This window comes from Aquarana catesbeiana, linkage group LG02 (genome assembly GCF_042186555.1).
Source record: "Aquarana catesbeiana isolate 2022-GZ linkage group LG02, ASM4218655v1, whole genome shotgun sequence".
NCBI lineage: Eukaryota > Metazoa > Chordata > Amphibia > Anura > Ranidae > Aquarana > Aquarana catesbeiana.
In genome coordinates, this window is record NC_133325.1 from 119,324,230 (window position 1) to 119,345,470 (window position 21,241).

A 21,241-nucleotide genomic window follows, 5' to 3' on the forward strand; every position below is an offset into this window, starting at 1 on the left:
AAAGCACAGAAAATAAAATAGGAAAAATAAGCCGAGGGGAGGGTTTGTTAAAAAAAATAATAAACGCTTATGCTCAAAAAAGTTCAAAGGAGCTCAAAGAAACTCAATAAAAACATGCAAAAGAGCCCAAAAAAAGTACAAGCTTCTTGAAGCTGAAATAAAAGCTCAAATGCCTGTAAAAGCAGCTTTTTTTTTTTTTTTTGAGCTGCAGTGTGCATGAGCCTTGAGTTCAGTCGTTTTTCAAAGTAAAGGTACCCCGTTTTTGAGGCGGTGACCCGAACTAAAATGCCAAGCGTACACCAGAAGAGCCCACCCCGGGATAAACCCCATCCTCTGTGCTGAGCTGCATCTGCATCCATCTAAGAGCTGCGTGCAGGCAGCCTATAGAGGTAGATGTGGATGCAGCGGCTGCACGGACACAGTCACATGTCAAAATTTGACACATGAGCAAAAGCGGGTGCACAGATCCAAAAGCAGACCCTCTGCAATCAGATCCGTGCAGCCTCGGTGCCAGTATCTTCTATGGATAGAAGTGCACTCAGCTCTGAGGTGGATGCAGATGCAGCAAGGGGACGGGGCTCATCACCCTGCTGAACATGTCTCCTCATTTCTCATGCCAGGGTGTGGTTTTGGCACCAGGAAGTGGAGGGGACCCCTAGTATGGGGACATAATTTCTAACCTTTCCTTATCCTGAGTTACTGACTAAACTATAAAAACTGAGAAAAGTTTTATTTGCATTTGGAATGAACACGGGAAAGTGAAGGAGATAGGTGGCACTTGCACTGTATGTGGATGTGCGGTTGTACATGTATACATCTCCTGAGCTAGGTGTCTATGGCGGTCATGTGACCGCTGATCACGTGGGCGGTGGCAGGGGGCGGGTTTTTGGGTTGCTCAGCTTGAGGTCACGGTGCTGTGATTGGTTCCTCCCCGGCTGCTGCGGATGTAAGTGCCTGTGTAGGTGGAGCGGTCTGCCGTCACTTCAGTAGGAGACACCGGGGATTCGGTTGAGGCCTATTGTTTATATATGGCTGAGGCGATCTAACGATCATGTCTCCTCCATGAGAAGTGGTTATCCATGGCATTGTAGCTTGTTTACATGATTTTCATTGCAGGCTTTCAGTACAAATGGGAGCAATGTATACTCAGGGTGAAGGGGCAATGCTCTCCTCTATGGTCATAGAAGAAAGGTTCTGCTCCACCCATGAGAGAAGCAGCATGGTGACCTTGTGTGAGCAGACTGCAGTCTGGAGGCTTGTTATTGTTTTGGTAGAGTAGTACTTGTGTGACCATTGTGTATGTCAGGCTGCTGGATGTCTCAGGGTGTACAGGACATCCATTCACCATTCTTCTGAGGGCAGGGATGACACCTTTTTTAGTGTGCTTTGTTTTTAAAATGGAATTAAAGCAGAGTTTCACCCAAAAGTAGAAGCTCTGCTTATCTGCCCCACCTTTTGGGAGGGAAGGGGGAGCGGAAACCTGTTTTTGACAGGTACCTGTCCTCACTTCCGAGAGATCTCGCCGCAGATCACTCAGAAGTTTGGCCCCTCCTCCTCTCCCGGTCGCCGGTCCATTTAGAAAGCGCAGCATGCTTCGTGCGGTAGGGAACAGGCTGTGGAGCCAAAAGGACTTTTGTTCGCTCTTTTATTACCCAATGGGATGCACTGGCTAATGCCCTTATTTAATATGCTCTTAAAGCAAACCCATCTCTCCTCCATGTTCTTTGTTCCTAAGATTTTATCCCAATTCATGCCTTCTAGCAAGGTTTGTTTTCATGCACTGTCATTGCCATCGGTAGGATGTACAACACCCATTGAAGCACTCTTCACCTGCACCTTGTTTATGTCAGTGCAGTGCACAGGAATGTACTTTATTTCTCCATTAAGCTTGGTACACACTAATAGTTTTTTCCGGGCGGAACAAAATAAAAACTGACAGCTCCAATCGTAGCCACTGTACTAATGATCCAATGTTAGTACAGCGATCTCCCCTGCTGAGCTGTTGTGTTCTGACAGGGGGATGCCCCCCCCCCCCCGCCAGAAAAAACTGATCAGCGCTCGCAGGCATTGGCTGCTGTTTTTTTTCAGCATGCCCGTTGGCCGACTTCTGTCAGACCAGCTGCCAAACACACGTTTTTATTGAACCGGCTGATTTTTCCTGACATTCAGCCCCTGTGTACTAGGTATTAAAGCAGTATTAAACCCAAAAGCAAACATTTATTATATTGCAGCTTACCAATTCTTAGATGTAATAGCTGCATTAATTTTCTCCCCCCCCCCCTTTTTTTTTTTTTTTTTTTTTTTTTTAAGGCTTCACACACGCAGAGCATTTTTTTTTCATCCCCTGGACACTTTTGCTTCAGGGGAGGAAACTGTAGCTTAAAAAATACACTTAAAGCCAGATTTTGCATGTGTATTCATGTGTTTGGTGTTAATGCATTCTGGTAACCAGACTATGACTTTATTCTGGCCATTACAATGCATGAAAGTGGTTGTAAAGTAGGGCTGGGGAAAAAATCGATTTAAATCTTGAATCGAGTTGAGAGGTCAAATTTAAGCAAATTGATTTTTTTTAGATTTTTTTTTTTTTTTTCACCGCGCCGGTCCTGAAGAGCTGCAGGCAGGAGTTCTTAGGTGAGACCGCGGACTAGGCTGAAGCCGCAGCCTCGCCTAAAAACTCCTGCCTGCAGCTCCCCAGGACCGGCGCTGACACCGCGCCGGTCCTGAGGAGCTGCGGGCAGGAGTTTTTAGGTGAGGCCACGGCTTCGGCCTAGTCCGCAAGGTCGGAAGCTGCGGACTAGGCCGAAGCCGCTGCCTTGCCTAAAAACTCCTGCCTGCAGCTCTTCAGGACTGGCGCGGTGTCCAAAAAAAAAAACCTCAATTCGAATCGTGAATCGAGGTTTTTGGTTTTGGTTTTTTTTTTTTTTGTTTTTTAAGAAAATCACAGATTTTTTTATTTTTTTGTGGAAAATCTCGCAGCCCTATTGTAAAGGCTGAGGTTTTTTTTTACCTTCATGCAGATAAAAAACCTTCTGTGTGCAGCTGACCCCCACCCACCCCCAATACTTACCTAAACCCAATCTCGATCCAGCGATGTGCAGGAGACTAGCCGCTGTCCCTGGTCTCTGCCTCCTCAGTGGTTGAGATGTAGCAGTCATTGGCTCCCACTGTTGTAAATCACAGCCAGTAAGGAGGGAGTGGGGAGCTTGCTATGGGGGTACTCAGCAAGGGGGGGGGGGGCAGATTGCTGACGGGGGATCCGAGAAGAGGAGGATCGGGGCTGCTCTGTGCAAAATCACTGCATAGAGCAGGTAAGTATAACATGTTTGTATTAAAAAAAAAAAAAAAAAAAAAAAAAAAAAGTTTCTTCACAAACCCTTTAACGTGTGAACACTCCTAAATGCATCTAGTGTTAATATGCGTTTATTCCGCCCTGTAGACTATATAAGCGTAAGCAAATTGATTTCCCCATCCATGCTAAACAGCACAGATGGAGGAATCTTCACTGCTGGCTATTGTATTCAGACATCCTCAGCGTCTGCAGCTGTCTGATTACCTACACTGTGACTACATCTGATTGGATGCAGTTACTGTTTGGCCAAAAGTTTTCCACCCAGTTCTCTGAAGTTTGTCGCTTGGTGTTCCTGCCAGGGCCACCCTTGGTTCCGTTTTTCCACAGATTCAGCAGGACTGGACTGTTTTGGATAGTTTTCTGACAGCAGTTTTGTTTTAATAGTTTTTAATTAGAATTTTGTGTTTTTACATGCAAATGTTTGATACAACAAAATAAGATGTAATAAACTTTCTCTCTCCCTCTATCTCCCTCTCTCCCACTTCTGTCAATAAAATCAAATGGTGGGGGGCAATAGATACATACAGTGTGGCTCTGGATCGAGCCCACATGACTACCCACCCTCCCTAGCAAGCAGCTTGCAAGGTAGGGTGTACTCCAAGGGGGAAGGCGGGAAGGAGCCAGAAGCACCGACGAGGAACCCACTGCTGTCAATCAAACTCTGTGACAAGGCAGTAGGAGGTGGGGCTGAGCCGCCTTGTCTGTGTTAATAGACACAGACAGGGTGGCTCGGGAGCGAGTCTGCACGTTTGACCCCATAGGGCACTCGTTAAAGAGGAGGAGCCAGGAGTGCCAGTGGGGGACCCCATAAGAGAAGGATCAAAGCCATTGCACAGAGCAGGTAAGTATAACATGTTTGTTATTAAACCTTCAAATGGTTTTAAAAATAAAATATCACTTTAAATAACTGTTATTACAGGACATGGTAGCGGGCTAAATGGGTTGGGAAGGGGCTGGTAGGAGATAGTACATTATGGCACGCCCCTGACAGACAGACAGTGAAGTTGAGCTTGGGCATTTGCCCCAAACCTTAGCACTGTCATTTTTTCTGGACAACATGTTGTAATTGTAAACACAAAGGAAAATATACACAATGTCGTGTTAAATAAAGGAATTAATATATTTAGTACTATAATTAAATTAAATCAGAATACAATATTTATTCTTGGTATTAAGGCTTCACGCACACTAGAAAGCTTAAAACTGCGCAAGAAAATTCTGATGTTTTAGCATTTTTTTTTACCAGCGATTAGAACAGAGTGTAAGCTACATTTTAGTAGCCATAGCGTTAAGGAGTGGGGCCACCGCAATCCTTAACCGGTGAATAGCTGGTTGTTAGGGAGCGAGCCTGGAAGCCAGTTACCGTGCTCTTAACAATGGATGAGCCATGAGCTGTCAGCGGGGTTCCCCGGTGACGGCTGAATGTAAAAAAAAACAAAACATTTGCCGGCAATAAAAATTGTGAAAAGAAAATTGCATATAGGTCCTCCCCAATCCATACCAGGCCCTTAGGTCTGGTTTGGATTTTGAGGGGAACCCCACACTAAAATAAAAACAAAACATTGTGTGGGGTCCCCCCCAAAATCCATACCAGATCCTTCCGTGAGCATGTTGCCTGGCAGGCCAGAAAAGGGGGGGGGGGGGTGCATGAGCAAGTGCTCTGTCCTGAACCACACCAGACTACATACCCTCACCGTGGTGGGGTGCTTTGATGAGGGCTTCTTTTCCACAACCCTGGCCGATGGTTGTAAGGGTCTGCGGGCAGGGGGCTTATTGGAATCTGGAGGCCCCCTTTAACATGGGAGCCTCCAGATCCTGCTCCCCCATGTGAATGAGGTAGGGGGTACATAGTGGAGTAAAAATAGACTGTAGGCACTTTTTGACAAAACGAACAAAAAAAACTGTTCCCCACAGTAGATCCATCATGATGCCTGCTGCCACTCCCCGACCCAGCATGCCCTCAGGTGATGACATCACAAGGGGGCGTGGTCACCTGGTGGTGTCATCAGGTGGCCCCACCCCTTAGTATTTAAAGCAGATATAGTCAGCAATAAAGTCAGCAGCTACAAATACTGCAGCTGCTGACGCCGGAGGGGGGAAGGAATCCGGACAGCGGAAGTTCCATTTTTGGGTGGAACTCCACTTTAAGAGCTGTCAGATGGTGGCAGCCTCTGTCGGATGCAGACTTTCTTTTTTTTTCGTGTTGACAAAGGATCTACACTGGGGGACATTGTTTTTTTTTTTTTTGTTTTGTTTTTTAAATAAAGGACTTGTCAAAAATTGCCTACTGTGTTGTGTGTTTTTTTTTTTTTTTTACATGACACTTTTTTTTGGGGGGGTGAATGAGTAGAGGTACTTTATAACCCATACTCATTCTCATGGTAGAGGGCTGGGATCTGGGGGGGCTCCCTGCCTAAAAGCACCCCCCTGAGGGCATGTGGCCTGTTGTGGTTTAGGAGGGGGAATGCACCCCCCCTTCCTGGGATTTGGGGGGGGGGTCCCCAGGCTGCTATTTTTTTTTTTTTTTATCCGGCAATTGTTGGGTTTTCCTTCCCCTTCTCTTTTTTTTTTTTTTTTTTTTTTTTTACATATTTAGCTGTCAGCAGGGAACCCTGCTGAAAGCTGATGACTCATCTGTTGTTAAGGACAGGGTGGCCGGCTTCCCTGCCCACTCCTTAAAGTGATTGTAAAGTCTCGTTTAAAAAAAATAAAAATAAATAACAAACATGCTATACTTGCCTCCTATGTGCAGTTGGTTTTGCACAGAGCAGCTTGGATCCTCCTCTTCTTGGGTCCCTCTTCGCTGCTCCTGGGCCCTTCCCTCCTGTCGAGTGTACCCACAGCAAGCAGCTTGCTATGGGGGCACCTGAACTAAGTCACAGCTCTTTGTGTCCATTCAGACACTGAGCCCTGACCCAGCCCCGCCCCCTCTCTCTCCCCTGATTGGCTAACTGACTTTGACAGCCGTGGGAATCAATGGCGCTGCTGCTGTGTTTCGGCCAATCAGGCAAACAGTCCCAGACAGCTAATACACTCTTGGACATTGCTGGAGAGAGATGGGGTGCAGGTAAGTAATTAGGGGGTGCTGGGGAAGCTGCTACACACAGGTTTTTTTTTTATTGATGAATAAAATGCATCAAGATAAAAATCCTTCTGCCTTTACAACTCTTTTAACAACCAGTTATTCACTGGTTGTTAAAGATGCCAGCGGCCTCTGCTTCCAAAAGAAAAATAAAACACTGGGCATCGGTGTTTAGCAGAGTTTAGGAGCTGTCTGCTTTTTTCTGCCAAAATGCTGCTGCTCCAGAACGTGCTGGTAGAGGGTTTTTTATGCCACTAAACGCTGCTAAAAGCCTTTGTGTGCATGAACACCTAGGATAATATGCAGGGGAGTTTAGAGGCAGTTAAAAATAAAAAAAATGTCTGACACCCAAAACGGCAGCTGTAAAAACACCCAGTGTGCATGAGGCCTAAAACTCACTGAAAATGCACATTTTCGCACATAAAATTCTATTTTACAAAACATAGGAGTCTATTTATCAATTTATTTATTTTTTTTTTACACTGAGAATCACACAATTTTCACCCGTGTGTAAATTTTGGTTAAAAGAAAGTATAGATAGACCCTATAGATTCCTATAGGACCTTACTGGTGGAATATCTACTTATGTGATTATCCCCTTCCTCTGTATTCAGCTTTGCTAAGGGTTGGAAAGACTCAAAAATGTTCCAGAGGCTAAGTGGTAGAAAAATATATTTGTCCAGAAGTCCATGGAATGATCTAAATACAATATGTTTAATTATTAATATTTTTCGTAGGATGTCACTGTGTAGGATTCACTTGAAGAAACTTGTGTGTCAAGCTGCAAATCAAGGACTATATTCCTTTGAGAGACACCTTGGATTTTTCAGCCAGTGGTTTAAGGTACGGAGTCCTCAGCCATGGAACCCTGTGGCATGTATGCAGACAGGAGAGCTGATGTCTGGAATAAGATTGCACTGCACTGCTGATCAGGAGCCAAAAGTACAGCCCATTAGAAAAAAAAAAGAAAACCCCAATGCTAAAAAGGTTATCGGAAACGTGGGAAGGTTAATCCCTTATAACTATATTCAAATGATAAGTGAAAATGGAGAAGACATGGGAAAGATGACCAGAAAGAAAGCGATAAAAATCATGGAAGAACGGGACCTCAAATTGGTGGTGTTTAGGGAAGATACAGATCCTCCGATGTACAGGCTGATGACCGGCAAACAGATCTTTGAAGAGCAGACCAAGTTGCGGGAGAAGCAGAAACTCTCCTCTGGCCCCAGTGAGTATTCTACAATTAAATCCACATTTACAAATAAACATTTGCAGACTAAATTTAAAGTGTATATAAACCAAAACCTTATATTTATTTTACATTTTGGATGGCGTTGGTAAGGGTTAAAGGATAAGGTCACCTTTTGGAGAAAAAATAAAAAATGCACATTTTTTTTGTAGTTAAAAAATGTGCGTGTATTATTTTTTTCTAAGGAGCCTGCAGAACATTGTACCCACAATCAGCACATCATGGGTGCAATGCGAGGCTCCTACAGACTCTCAGGATAGCTGTCTGCCTGTACCACCAATATGGGCAGACAGTTACTTGACAGCAGGAACGTCAGTGGACTATGAGAGCACTCACCAGAGCCCCCCAAGTTTATTGAGAACTACAACCACCAGCTGCAATGGCTGACAGTATTGGTAGTAAGAGGAAATTGTGAATGAATTACACGACAATGTGGGCAGAGCCCTTCATGACAACCCTGTTTTCAAGTTGTGGCAGTAGGTGCAGAGAGAAAGTCCCCCACCTGGTGTCATGGGGGGGGGGGGGGTGTTTACATGATGATGTTACATGATGAAGTATTTCTCCTCTGGCAGTTGTCACTGGAACCGGTGTCTCCACTGTCTGATGCGAAGGAAATCTCAGGCATTTGTCTAGTGACAATTCCAAAACTTTCAGTTTTTCCCTCACTTTCTAAAAGATAAGTATGGTCGAAGCTTTTGTGGCCATACTTCTCTTAATGGTTACAGGCTTGCACCTATTTCTGCACTCCTGTGACCCAGATTCAGTCAACAGTGGGGGAAAGTAGCCTGCTGTCAGCCAGCATCACAGAGCGGGTCCACTTTATTCACTTCAGTACCAGACACTTACCCGTTTTTTCCAAACAAATAGAGCTTTCTTTTGGTGGTATTTAACCACTGCTGTGTTTTTTTTTTTTTTTTTTTTTATCTTTTGCTAAATAAATGTATAAAGACTGAAACATTTTTCTTAATTTCTGTTATAAAGTTTAGTAAATAAATAATCTTTCTTCATAAATTTAGGCCAAGATGTATTCTGCTACATTTCTTTGGTGAAAATAACCCAAATCAGTGTTTTATTATTTAGTCTTCAGGAACGTTATAGAGTCCACCATCTATGGGGGTGTGTGTGTGTGTGTGTGTGTGTGTGTGTGTGTGTGTGTGTGTGTGTGTGTGTGTGTGTGTGTGTGTGTGTGTGTATGTATGTGTGTATATACATATATATTACACACACACACACACACACCAGTGCTTATAAGTTTACATACCCTGGCAGAATTTATGATTTTTTTTGGCCATTTTTCAGAGAATATGAATAACACAAAAACATTTTTCACTTGTGGTTAGTGTTTGGCTGAAGCTTTTATCAGTCAACTGTGTTTACTCTTTTTAAATCATAATGGCAACAGAAACTACCCAAATGACCCTGATCAAAAGTTTACATACCTGGGTGATTTTGGCCTGAATAACTTCAGGTAAAATACAGGACTCTCTGAAAACATATAGTGTGGCTGTTTCAAGATGCACAATAAGGAGGCACTTGAAGAAAGATGGGCTGCATAGTCGAGTCGCCAGAAGAAAGACATTACTATGCAAATGCCACAAAGTATCCGGCTTACAATACGCCAAACAGCACAGAAACAAGCCTCAAACCTTCTGACACAAAGTCATTTAGAGTGTTGAGACCAAATTTGAGCTTTTTGGCCACAACCATACATTTGGCGAGGAGTCAACAAGGCCTATGATGAAAGTTCCTACTGTGAAACACAGAGGTGGATCGCTGATGTTTTAGGGATGTGTGAGCTACAAAGACACAGGACATTTGGTCAAAATTGATGGCAAGATGAATGCAGTATGTTATCAAAAAATACTGGAGGAACATTTGCATTCATTAGCCAGCAAGCTGCACGTAGGACGTACTTGGACATTCCAACATAACAATGATCCAAAACACAAGGCCAAGTCGACCTGTCATTGGCTACAGCAGAATAAAGTGAAGGTTCTGGAGTGGCCATCTCAGTCTCCTGACCTCAATATCATTGAGCCACTCTGGGGAGATCTCAAACGTGCAGTTCATGCAAGACAGCCCAAGAATTTACAGGAACTGGAGACTTTTTGCCAAGGAATGGGCTGCAGCTTTACCATCTGAGAAGATAAAGAGCCTCATCCATAAATACCACAAAAGACTTCAAGCTGTCAGTGATGTTAAAGGGGGCAATACAGGGTATTAAGAACTGGGGTATGTAAACTTTTGATCGGGGTCATTTGGGTAGTTTCTGTTGATTATGATTTAAAAAGAGTAAATACAGTTGATTGATAATAAATGGCTTCAGCCAAACACTAACCATGAGTGAAAGAAAAGTTTTTGTGTTCTCATTCATATTCTCTGAAAAATGGCCAAGAAATCATAAATTCTGCCAGGGTATGTACAGGTGTGTGTGTGTGTGTGTAATAAAAAAATATATAATATTAAATTTGAAATCGATCAATCGAAAATGCCAGAACAGTACAAATCACCCCCCCCCCCCCCCGATGATCTCTTTTTGAAAAGTAGACAGTCCAAAGTATTTAGTAAGTGGCATGGCTTTTTTTTGTTTTGTTTTTTTTGTTTTTGGTAACAAATACTTGGAAAATTAATAAATAAAATTCCTTTTTTTTTTTTTTTTTTTTTTTTTTTTCATTACACATTATGGTTGCTTATACCAATGCATTTCATTGGTATAAGCAACCATTTTTTACTGACTGAAACTGGTCCATTCTGTGTCTTTTGTTGTGATTTGCTGTAATTGGTCAACGCTAATCATATTGTATATGGATGGGCTGTGATTGGCCCTGTCTGTACCATGTGATCACTGTGACCAATCACAGCTAGCAACATAATTGTATACAATGGATGACATGTAAAGAAGCCATCCATTGCTTACAATTGTAATGTGATCGTCTGTGATTGGTCACAGCAATCACATGACACTGGCAGCAGGTTGGTACAGTAGTCAGTCACCGGTTGCGTCCGCTGGACACAACCGGTGACAGATTACAGTGCCCTGTGTCCGTGTGAGAGGCCTGTTCTGGGATGACCTCAGATGATTTCCTCCCAGACTAACAGTGCTCCCACCTGGCAGTCATTGTACTATAGGCCCGGTGGGAAGGTCTGGTTCCACTCAGATGCCTGACCGACATCCACTCCTACCCCTCCACAGCCTGGTACTCCAATGAGCGATGGAGGGGCAGAGCAGAGAGCTGCTGGAGGGCAAGAGCTACAGCATCAAACATTGTACAGAAATTTCACAGCAAGAGTTCTTGAGAAACATAAGAAGCTAATGTAAGATTCAGTCCTTCCGCCATCCACACCAATTTTTTTTAATCTTCTTTTACTTTCCAGGTCATGTTCAGGTAAAGGAAATGTCCTTCCTAGCCAGTATTGAGAAACATGATTTAGATATAAAAAAGAAACAATTGGCACAGTGGATTGAAAAGAAATATCATGTGCGAATTACCGTCATCAACAGTCGTGTTGCAGATGGGCCAGCAAAGGGGGTAAGTTTAATTTCTGTAGGTGGATGCCCATTGTATGGGCAATCGACGGAATATCACTTCATTCATATTGGAGGGATTGTGTACAGAGCAATGAATGAAGTGCAGCGATCCATAGCAACCATTAGTAGATATGCTGCTCCAAACTTGTCTCTTGCCCTGTACCTCCAGCTCCCATCAGGCATATGCATAGGAGAGCATCCCCACTCAGATGTTCTGCTGTCAAATAGGAATGAGCGAGCCACACACTGATGCTAATCATGGTGACAGATGCCATAACACTTTTGCTTTTAGACCAAATTGACTATTTTTTTGATGCACAATAAAACATAACTGGAATGGAGGAAAACTAAGGTGAGGGAAGGTAAGTATATTTCAGTTTTTTGGCAAAGCATACTTCACTACCACAGAGATGATAACAAGTGGTGGTTGGGGGTCTGCTTTAAATCTGACTAAAGCATTACTTAAAGTATAACTAAGTCAAAACTTTCTTTTTTTTAAATTTTGGGTAGAGTAAGGGAAGGTTGTAACCCCTGTCCTATGGTTTTTGCCATCTGCGTCCAATAGGAGAGATTTCCCTTCACTTTCTGTATAATAACCAAAACAGGAGGTGAGAGGAAATCTCTGGTTGTCACCAAGGTCCAACCATAAGTAGTATCCCTATTGATTCCCCTCTATTACTGTTGTGGTGACATCCCAAATTGTAGGATTTTCACTTTCACACCCAGGGATTATGGTAAATAGGGTGAATCTCCCTAACAGGCTACAGACAGCGATGAATGCATGCCAGGTGTTCTTATCCTTCTCTACTTTATCCCTCTTTGCTCTGATATAAGCTGCGTAGAAGATCCGTCCTCATTTCCACATTTATTTTAAAGCTAAACCCAAGAACAGAAATTGAATACACTATATTACCAAAAATATTGGGACACCTGCCTTTACACGCACATGAACTTTACTGGTTTTCCAGTCTTCAATCGTGAGTTAGCCCACCCTTTGCAGCTTCAACTCTTCTAGGAAGGCTGTCCACAAGGGTTACGAGCGTGTCTATGGGAGTGTTTGACCATTTTTCCAGAAGCGCATTGTGCGGTCAGGCACTGATGTGGACCAGAAGGCCTGGCTTGCAGTCTCTGCTCTAATTTATCCTAAAGGTGTTTTATCAGATTGACGTGCAGGCCAGTCATACTCCTCCACCCCAAACTTGCTCATCCACATCTTTATGGACTTTGCTTTGTGCACTGGTGCGCAGTCATGTTGGAAATGGAAGGGACCATTCCCAAACTGTCTCCACAAAGTTGGCATGAAATTGTCCAAAATGTCTTGGTATGCTGACGCCTTAAGAGTTCCCTTCACTGGAACTAAGGGGCCAAGCCCAACCCCTGAAAGACAACCTCACACCATAATCCCCCCTCCACCAAATGATTTGGACCAGTGCACAAAGCAAGGTCCATACAGGCATGGATGAGCGAGTTTGGAGTGGAGGAACTTGACTGGCCTGCACAGAGTTCTGACCTCGAGCCTATAGAACACCTTTGGGATGAATTAGAGCTGAGACTGTGAGCCAGGCCTTCTCGTCCAACATCAGTGCCTGACCTCACAAATGCGCTTTTGGAAGAATGGTCAAACGTTCCCATAGACACACTCCTAAACCTTGTGGACAACCTTCCCAGAAGAGCTGAAGCTGTTCTAACTGCAAAGGGTGGGCCAACTCAATATTGAACGCTACGGACTAAGACACCATTAAAGTTCATGTGCGTGTAGAGGCAGGCGTCCCAATACTTTGGTAATATACTGTATGTTGCAACTTGCAAGTCCTCAGATGTGGTGGCTGCAAAAAAAATTTAGTTTTGAATTTACAGGATAAGAACATTTTTAGCAAGTAAAGAAAACATCAGTTAATCTTGCTGGAAATGCAGTGTGATCATGATGTCTTCACAATGTTCAATCAGAATGCTTTGCATTCATTGAAAAAGAAAAAATGCAAGATGTCCTGGGGGGGGGGGGGTTTGAGCCAAGTGAGTGACCCCCTGTGGTCACTATGCAGAAGGGCAGGCGCTGCACCCAGAACACTGCTGCTATTGTTGTAGTAACTCGGGCTACTTTAGTGATTTCTGCAAATGCTGGTCGGGTATTACATATGCATATTTGTATTGTGCCAAGCAATGTCAGCATGCAAAATATATCAGCTTTAAGTACCACTTTCTGTTCTGTCTTGTGTTTGTAAAATACATTTTTTTGAGTATGTGCACCCCATATGATAGGATGACGATTGAATAAAACTATTTTGTTTTGGCTTTTATTTGATTGCCTTTTTAAAGTACATTTGAATAAGAAATAATCGTGCAGCTGCCCATAGTTCTCATTTGCCAGAGAGTTCTGGAAACATGCCAGCTTGGATTTGGTTGGTCACTGTATTGTTGGCCAGATCATATTTTTATCTATAGACTGCTTTCTGGAAATAAGCTGTATCATACATGCTTATATCAAATCCGGTTTATTTATGATTGACAACCCTTTAAGTGGCTTTGTCAGTGGGAAATGCATATTGATCTTCCTAGTATTTATTCAGCCCATGAGCTGGTGAGTTACTGTCAGTTGCTAATAAGCTCATTATGGAAATGTCAGGCAGAACAATTTGACAGTTATGAAAAGGGATCTGATTGCAGAAGAAAGGAATGGGAAAAAAAACATAATCTTGCAGACAGGAATACTGCTTCTTACTGCATCTTAATACTTTTTTTATTTTACAGCATCTATGCCATTTGCTATAAAATGTGTATTTATAATTGCTCATTATTTGTATTGTTCCAACATGTTCTTTTCAGATAACGTTGAACAGTTTTTATCTTATGCGCCTTTGCAGCTTACAATCTGCTGCTTTGTAAAGACGAATTCCAGTCAAATGGTTAAAGCCCAACTCTGGGTACAACAAATTCCAGGCAAATGGTTAAAGCCCAACTCTGGGTACAACAAATTCCAGGCAAATGGTTAAAGCTCAACTCTGGGTACAACAAATTCCAGGCAAATGGTTAAAGCCCAACTCTGGGTACAACAAAATCTACCTTTCTAGTGGGAAAATATTTTGAACATTTTCAGGGCACTTGTAGTGCAAGTTTTTATTGACTTGAAAAGTAAGAATGTATTGAAAGTGAAACTCTAGACAAAATTTTTTTTTGGCTAAAGTGTGTAAAATTTAGACTGTTTGTCAAGTTGATTAACCTCCTCTATTTGTACTGGTGACTATTGTTACCAAGAAAGAATGAAGGGTACACCCAGAATGAGAGTTGTCCCCAGAACAAGAGGTAAGGGGAAATCTTCCAATGGTGACAGCTAGGTGAGAAATTCACCTCCAATTCAGAGGATTTCTTCTAATTTCCTGTAGGTCTGTGGGACATGAAGGGAATATAATTTCCTCAATGTTGCACAGACAGCAATAAAAGAAAAAAAATCAATTGCTAAATAAACTGGCATTGGTTAACCCTTCACTACTGTATCCAAATAAAAAAAAAGTTTTGGTCATACAGTATCTCACAAAAGTGAGTATACTCCTCACATTTTTGTAAATATTTTATTATATCTTTTCATGTGACAACACTGAAGAAATGACGCTTTGCTACAATGTAAAGTAGTGAGTGTACAGCTTGTAGAACAGTGTAAATTTGCTGTCCTCTCAAAATAACTCAACACACAGCCATTAATGTCAACCACTGGCAACAAAAGTGAGTACATCCCTAAGTGAAAATGTCCAAATTGGGCTCAATTAGCCATTGTCCTCCCCCGGTGTCACGTGACTCGTTAGGTCAAGTTCTCAGGTGTGAATGGGGAGCAGGTGTGTTAAATTTGGTGTTATCGCTCTCACTCTCTCATACTGGTCACTGGAGGTTCAACATGGCACCCCATGGCAAAGAACTCTCTGAGGATCTGAAAAAAATAATTGTTGCTCTACATAAAGATGGCCTAGGCTATAAGAAGATTGCCCAGACCCTGAAACTGAACTGCAGCACGGTGGCCAAGACCATACAGGGGTTTAACAGGACAGGTTTTACTCAGAACAGGCCTTGCCATGGTCAACCAAAGAAGTTGAGTGCATGTGCTCAGCGTCATATCCAGAGGTTGTCTTTGGGAAAAAGACCTACGAGTGCTGCCAGCATTGCCACAGAGGTTGAAGGGGTGGGGGGTCAGCCTTTTAGTGCTCAGACCATAGGCCGCACACTGCATCAAATTGGTCTGCGTGGCTGTCCTCCCAGAAGGAAGCCTCTTCTAAAGATGATGCACAAGAAAGCCTTCAAACAGTTTGAAGACAAGCAGGGCATGGATTACTGGAACCATGTCCTGTGGTCTGATGAGACCAAGATCAACTTACTTGGTTCAGATATGGTGTCAAGTGTGTGGCAGAAACCAGGTGAGGAGTACAAGACAAGTGTGTCTTGCCTACAGTCAAGCATGGTGGTGGAAGTGTCATGGTCTGGGGCTGCATGAGTGGTGCCAGCACTAGGGAGCTACAGTTCATTGAGGGAACCATGAATGCCAACATGTACGGTGACATACTGAAGCAGAACATGATCCCCTCCCTTCAGAGACTGGGCTGCAGGGCAGCATTCCAACATAGACCCCAAACACACCTCCAAGGTGACCACTGCCTTGCTAAAGAAGCTCGGGGTAAAGGTGATGGACTGGCCAAGCATGTCTAAACCCTATTGAGCATCTGTGGGGCATCCTCAAACGGAAGGTGGAGGAGTGCAAGGTCTCTAACATCCACCAGCTCCGTGATGTCATCATGGAGGAGTGGAAGAGGACTCCAGTGGCAACCTGTGAAGCTCTAGTAAACTCCATGCCCAAGAGGGTTAAGGCAGTGCAGGAAAATAATGGTGGCCACATGAAATATTGACACTTTGGACCCAATTTGGACATTTTCACTTAGGGGTGTACACACTTTTGTTGCCAGCGGTTCAGACATTAATGGCTGTGTGAGTTATTTTGAGGTGACATCAAATTTACACTGTTTTACAAGCTGTACACTCTCACTACTTTACATTGTAGCAAAGTGTAATTTCTTCAGTGTTGTCACATGAAAAGATATAAAACATTTACAAAAATGTGAGGGGTGTACTCACTTTTGTGAGATACTGTACATACACTTTAACAAAAACCGTAAAAAGATTTTTTTTGTGCATCTGAAATATTCCTGAACAAACTAAAATTTAATGTTTCACTATAGGCAAAATTAAAAAAGAAAAGACAGATGCTTGGAGTAACACAGCAGTGCTGTCTGTTTTTGGCAGACAGGATCGGATCGGATAGTGGTGGGTGTCAGAGGACATGTGTCCACTGAAAACCATTGCTCCATAGAGGACAATACAGGGTCTAATCAGGTCTGCCTTAACCACTTTAATACAGGGCACTTATACACCTTCCTGCCCAGACCAATTTTTAGCTTTCAGCGCTGTCGCACTTTGAATGACAATTGCGCGGTCATACAACACTGTACCCAAACTACATTTTTATCATTTTTTTTCCCCACAAATAAAGCTTTCTTTTGGTGGTATTTGATCACCTCTGTAATTTTTATTTGTTGTTAAACAAATAAAAAAAATTTTGAAAAAAAAAAATATTTTTTTTAGTTTGTAAATAAGTACGTTTTCTCCTTCACTGATAGGGCTGCACTGATAGGCGGCACTGATGGGGACTGATAGGTGGCACTGATATGCAGCACTGATGGTACACAGGTGGCACTGATAGGTGGCACTGATAGGTGGCATGGATGGGCACTGATAGACACTGATGTACACTTATTGATGGTACGGATGGATGCCAATCGGTGCCAAACAATAATGCCTGCCAATCAGTGATGCCCATTATGGGCACTGGCATCCATTGTGGGCACTGATTGGCATCCCTGGATATTGAAACCACTTTGCCGAAGTCATATTGCTATATGGCGGGCGGCACTTAGTTAAGAACTGATAGGTGGACCTGATCGGACAGCCTGTGTGAAAGGGGCCTTTCGTTTTTTGCTACCTGATGATCCTTCCAGTGGACCCACTATTTTTCCACTGACTGTGTAACAGGGGCAAAAAAGGGCAGTTACATTTTCTGGATGTCCCTATATCAGCAACTTTATATTGGTGAATTTATTTTCACCAATATAAAGAATTAAAAAAACTTGCACAGCTACATTTCCTAAAAAGAAGCTATTTTTATACAAATTTAGTATTTTGGCTTACATATACTTTAAAGTAGAACTATAGGCAAAAACTTTTTTTTTTCCATTTTGGATAGAGCAAGGTAGGGTTCTAACCCCTGCCAGATTTTTTTTCGCCATCTGTGTCCCATTGCGAAGATTACGCTTCACTTCCTGTTCCATAGTCAAACAGGAAGTGAGGAAATTCCAGCAAATTAAGCGTATTCCGTGGGGATCCCCAGGTCACCAGAACTAGTTCCCTCTTTGGAAGATTTCCCCTCTGTTACTTTTTTTCTGGGGACAACCCAAAATTTGTGATTTTCTTTTACTTTCAATGATAATGGTAAACAGGACAAATAGGGAGGGTGACTCTCCTTAAAAAAGTTTTGCCATTAGTTATACTTTAAGATATGTTTTGGTGAGTGTTTTAGTGATATTTGTTTTGCTTTCAAGTAGGTTGGTTAATTGAAACAAGTGAAAGACATGGCTTCATCAATTAATTGTGTGTGTGTGTGTGTGTGTGTGTGTGTGTGTGTGTGTGTGTGGGGGGGGGGGGGGGGGGGGGTCTGGTAGGTCTTTGGAAAGGCATATGATTCACAATCAATATTGCAACAAGGATGCAACTGTGAAAAAATATTGAAGTGACTGTTTGCATTAATACGGTATATACTCGAGTATAAGCCGAGGCACCTAATTTTACCACAAAAAACTGGGAAAACGTATTGAGTTGAGTATAAGCCGAGGGTGGGAAATGCAGCAGCTACTGTAAGTGGAAAAGAGGGTCAACGATGCCCATTTGCATGCCTCCTCACTGTGCCCATATACGCATGCCTCCTCACTGTGCCCATATACGCATGCCTCCTCACTGTGCCCATCTGCCTGCCACACTGAAGGTGGTGTAGCCCCTACACAAACGGATGCACAAACAATAATGTCGATTGAAAACTGATGGGCAGGGGATCATTACCATCTAGGGCAACTATAAAGGAGCATGTAGATAATGAGCCTCATCAATCCAAATTACGGAGCGGGAGGGAGACCTGTTGGGAGAGATATAATAGCCTCCCACCAGCGATCTCCCTGGTCATGTCACCATGGCACAAAGAACTGACAGAGGAAGCCGGTCTTACCGATCGGATGCTGCTTGATACATGGTGCCGTATGTGAAGACACCCCCGTGGCAAATATATCTTTCCTGGCCAGTTCCCGGGTCTGGAACGCACGCCGCTGTGTTTGTGCTCCAGACAACAGGAAGAGCGGGACTGATGTCACTTCCTGTGTGTCGGCAGCCGCTCGTTAATGACATTGGCGGCCACAATAGGACGTAATAAAACGTACCATCATAGACACCCCATTTATAAAAGCGTTCAAACTAACATCAGTTAGCACTGTAGGGGGAGGGCGGAGGCGGGACTGTTACACTGCACGGCCGTTGACTAGACTGACTGCATGTCACAGCGCCGGAAGGTCAGGTGCATGAGGCTGCAGATGGACAATGACTCGAGTATAAGCCGAGGGGGGCATTTTCAGCACAAAAAAATTTGCAAGAGAAGCTTGCAGATGGGTAGAACAACCCTTTCAAATAATATGTTTGTAGCCCCCATACAATTTTAAAAACCATTAATGCCGTATTTTGATTTATTTTAGGATGTTTTGCAGAATGTACTGAAACTCTTGCAGAATCAGGCTATCTGCTCTTCAGAACCAAAAGAAAGGAAAGATGGTCGGGCCATGGTTTGTGTCCTACGTCCTTTGTCAGCAAAGGAGCTACAAAAGCTGAAAAAAGACTCGGAACCTGAAAATCAGAAAGAACCAATCGGCACACCAAAGACCAAACTTGAACAGAGTCCAAATACAGAGCTAACCAATTCATGATATCTTTCCAAGTTATTAAACCGATTGCCTTTATTACATGTTGGTATTCGAGTGATTTACCCAAACAATCAGAATGTGTACAGAGTCAGATGTACTACCAAGGGTTTTAATTGTTAGAAGATGAGCTTTTTTTGTTGGATAGACTACTGCAAGCCTGTGGTAAATTAATTTCTCTGTCAGTTTTCTCAATTAACTTGATTTGCTCTAAATCTGCTCTAAATCATAAAAAATAAAGTATTTGTATTAAAGTACACATTTATTAACATTGCTGTAAATGTATTTAACGTGTGGTTTAACCACCTCAATACAGGGCACTTACCCTCTTCCTGCCCAAGCCAATTTTCAGTTTTCAGCGCTGTCGCTGTTTAAATAACAATTGCGCGGTAATGCTGCACTGTACCCAAACAGAATTTTTATAATTTTGTTCCCACAAATAGAGCTTTCTTTTGGTGGTATTTGATCACCTCTGCATTTTTTATTTTTTGCTAAACAAATAAAAAAAAGACCTAAAATTTTGAATACAAAAAAAAAAAAGTTTTTCTTTTGTTTGTTATAAAATTTTGTAAATAAGTAAGCTTTCTCCTTCACTGATGGTCACTAATAAGGCGGCACAAATGAGGTGGCACTGATGGGCACTGATAGGCGATGCTGGGCACTGATGGGTACTTATGGGTGTCACTGATATGAGGCACTGATAGATGGCATTGTTAGGCATCACTAGAAGGCACTGGCAGGCGTTGGGGGTGGGCACTGATTAACATTTCCCTGGTGGGAACAGCTCTTCCTGTTTACATCGTGATCAGCCGTGATTGGACGCGGCTGATCACGTGGTAAAGAGCCTCTGTCAGAGGCTCTTTACCGAGATTGGTGGTGCGGTGTGTCATATGACGTCCACCCAGAACAAGAGCCGCGTCGCCCAGCCGTCATTTGACGGGCGGCGCATGGGAAGCGGTTAAACAATCATTGATAGAAAAAGTATGTGAAAAAATGTGATATTTTTTTTTAAAAAAAGGTACCGTATTTTTCGGACCATAAGACGCACTTTTTTCCCCCCAGAAATATGGGGGGAAATGTCTCTGCGTCTTATGGTGCGAATATACGTCAGGCCCTGCCACCACTGGAAGAGAGGCGGAGTACAGACATTCAAACCCCCCCCCCCCCCATGGGCGCCGGGCGATCCCCCTGCTCTGCCAGACAGTCAACCCCACCCACCCCCCACCCCGTGGGCGCCAGGTGATCCCCCTGCTCTGCCAGACACAGAAAATATAGCATTCGGCTGCTCAGTCAGCGGATGGGATAACATCAGGTAAGGCTGTGTTTGTGGCAATGGTCACTCTGCATTATTGGCAATGGGCAGTCTGATTTTATGGCATTGGTCAGGCTGTATTTCATGGGTACTGTAAAATATTTTAGTACACCATTTGGTTCAGAATTTTTTTTTCTTGTTTTCCTCCTCTAAAACCTAGGTACGTCTTATGGAGTGAAAAATCCGGAAATTAAATTCCAGCTTTTTAAAATGAGCTAAATTTAGCATACATATAACCTACCCAAATCTGAAAAAGCTGAATATTTTCTTTCCTCAGAGGAAGAGTTGTTAAACAATTACAATAGGATTCCTAAAGATATTTGCCTCTTCAGCCCACAGTCAGGCAAAAATTAAAGAAGAAATTCAATGCTATTGCTACTTTTCCTAGGAGTAGCCTTTCTATATCAATGCAAAGGTACCCTATCTAAAGAACCCTAGAGGGACTATTCAGGACCTTGATTATATCTGTCTTCAAGAGTCTACCATAGGACAGTTCTGCAAGTGTTTGTGGGTGTTTACTATGGCTAAAAAAATGATGCTACCGCCTTAAATTTCTGGGCACTATCTGGGTGTTCCACAGTACTACTGGTGCAATGTTCTGCTGACTAACATGGCAAAAGATGAACTTTTGGGTAAATGTTTTATTTGATCCAAAATTGAAAGCGTGGT

At 43.0% G+C, this 21,241-nt stretch overlaps 1 protein-coding gene across 2 annotated transcripts; it reads left to right on the forward strand.

Annotated features, from left to right (window-relative positions):
- Window positions 1–827: 827 nt before the first annotated feature.
- MTIF3 (mitochondrial translational initiation factor 3) lies at window positions 828–19,517 on the forward strand. Of its 2 annotated transcripts, none has more exons than XM_073613397.1 (4): window positions 828–946; window positions 7,172–7,662; window positions 11,059–11,213; window positions 19,039–19,517. In XM_073613397.1, coding segments are annotated over exons 1-4 (876 nt in total). In that variant the 5' UTR covers window positions 828–944; the 3' UTR covers window positions 19,267–19,517. The 2 variants fall into 2 exon arrangements, with proteins under 2 accessions (XP_073469498.1, XP_073469499.1); XM_073613398.1 differs by having other exon boundaries at window positions 943–1,069.
- Window positions 19,518–21,241: the final 1,724 nt, after the last annotated feature.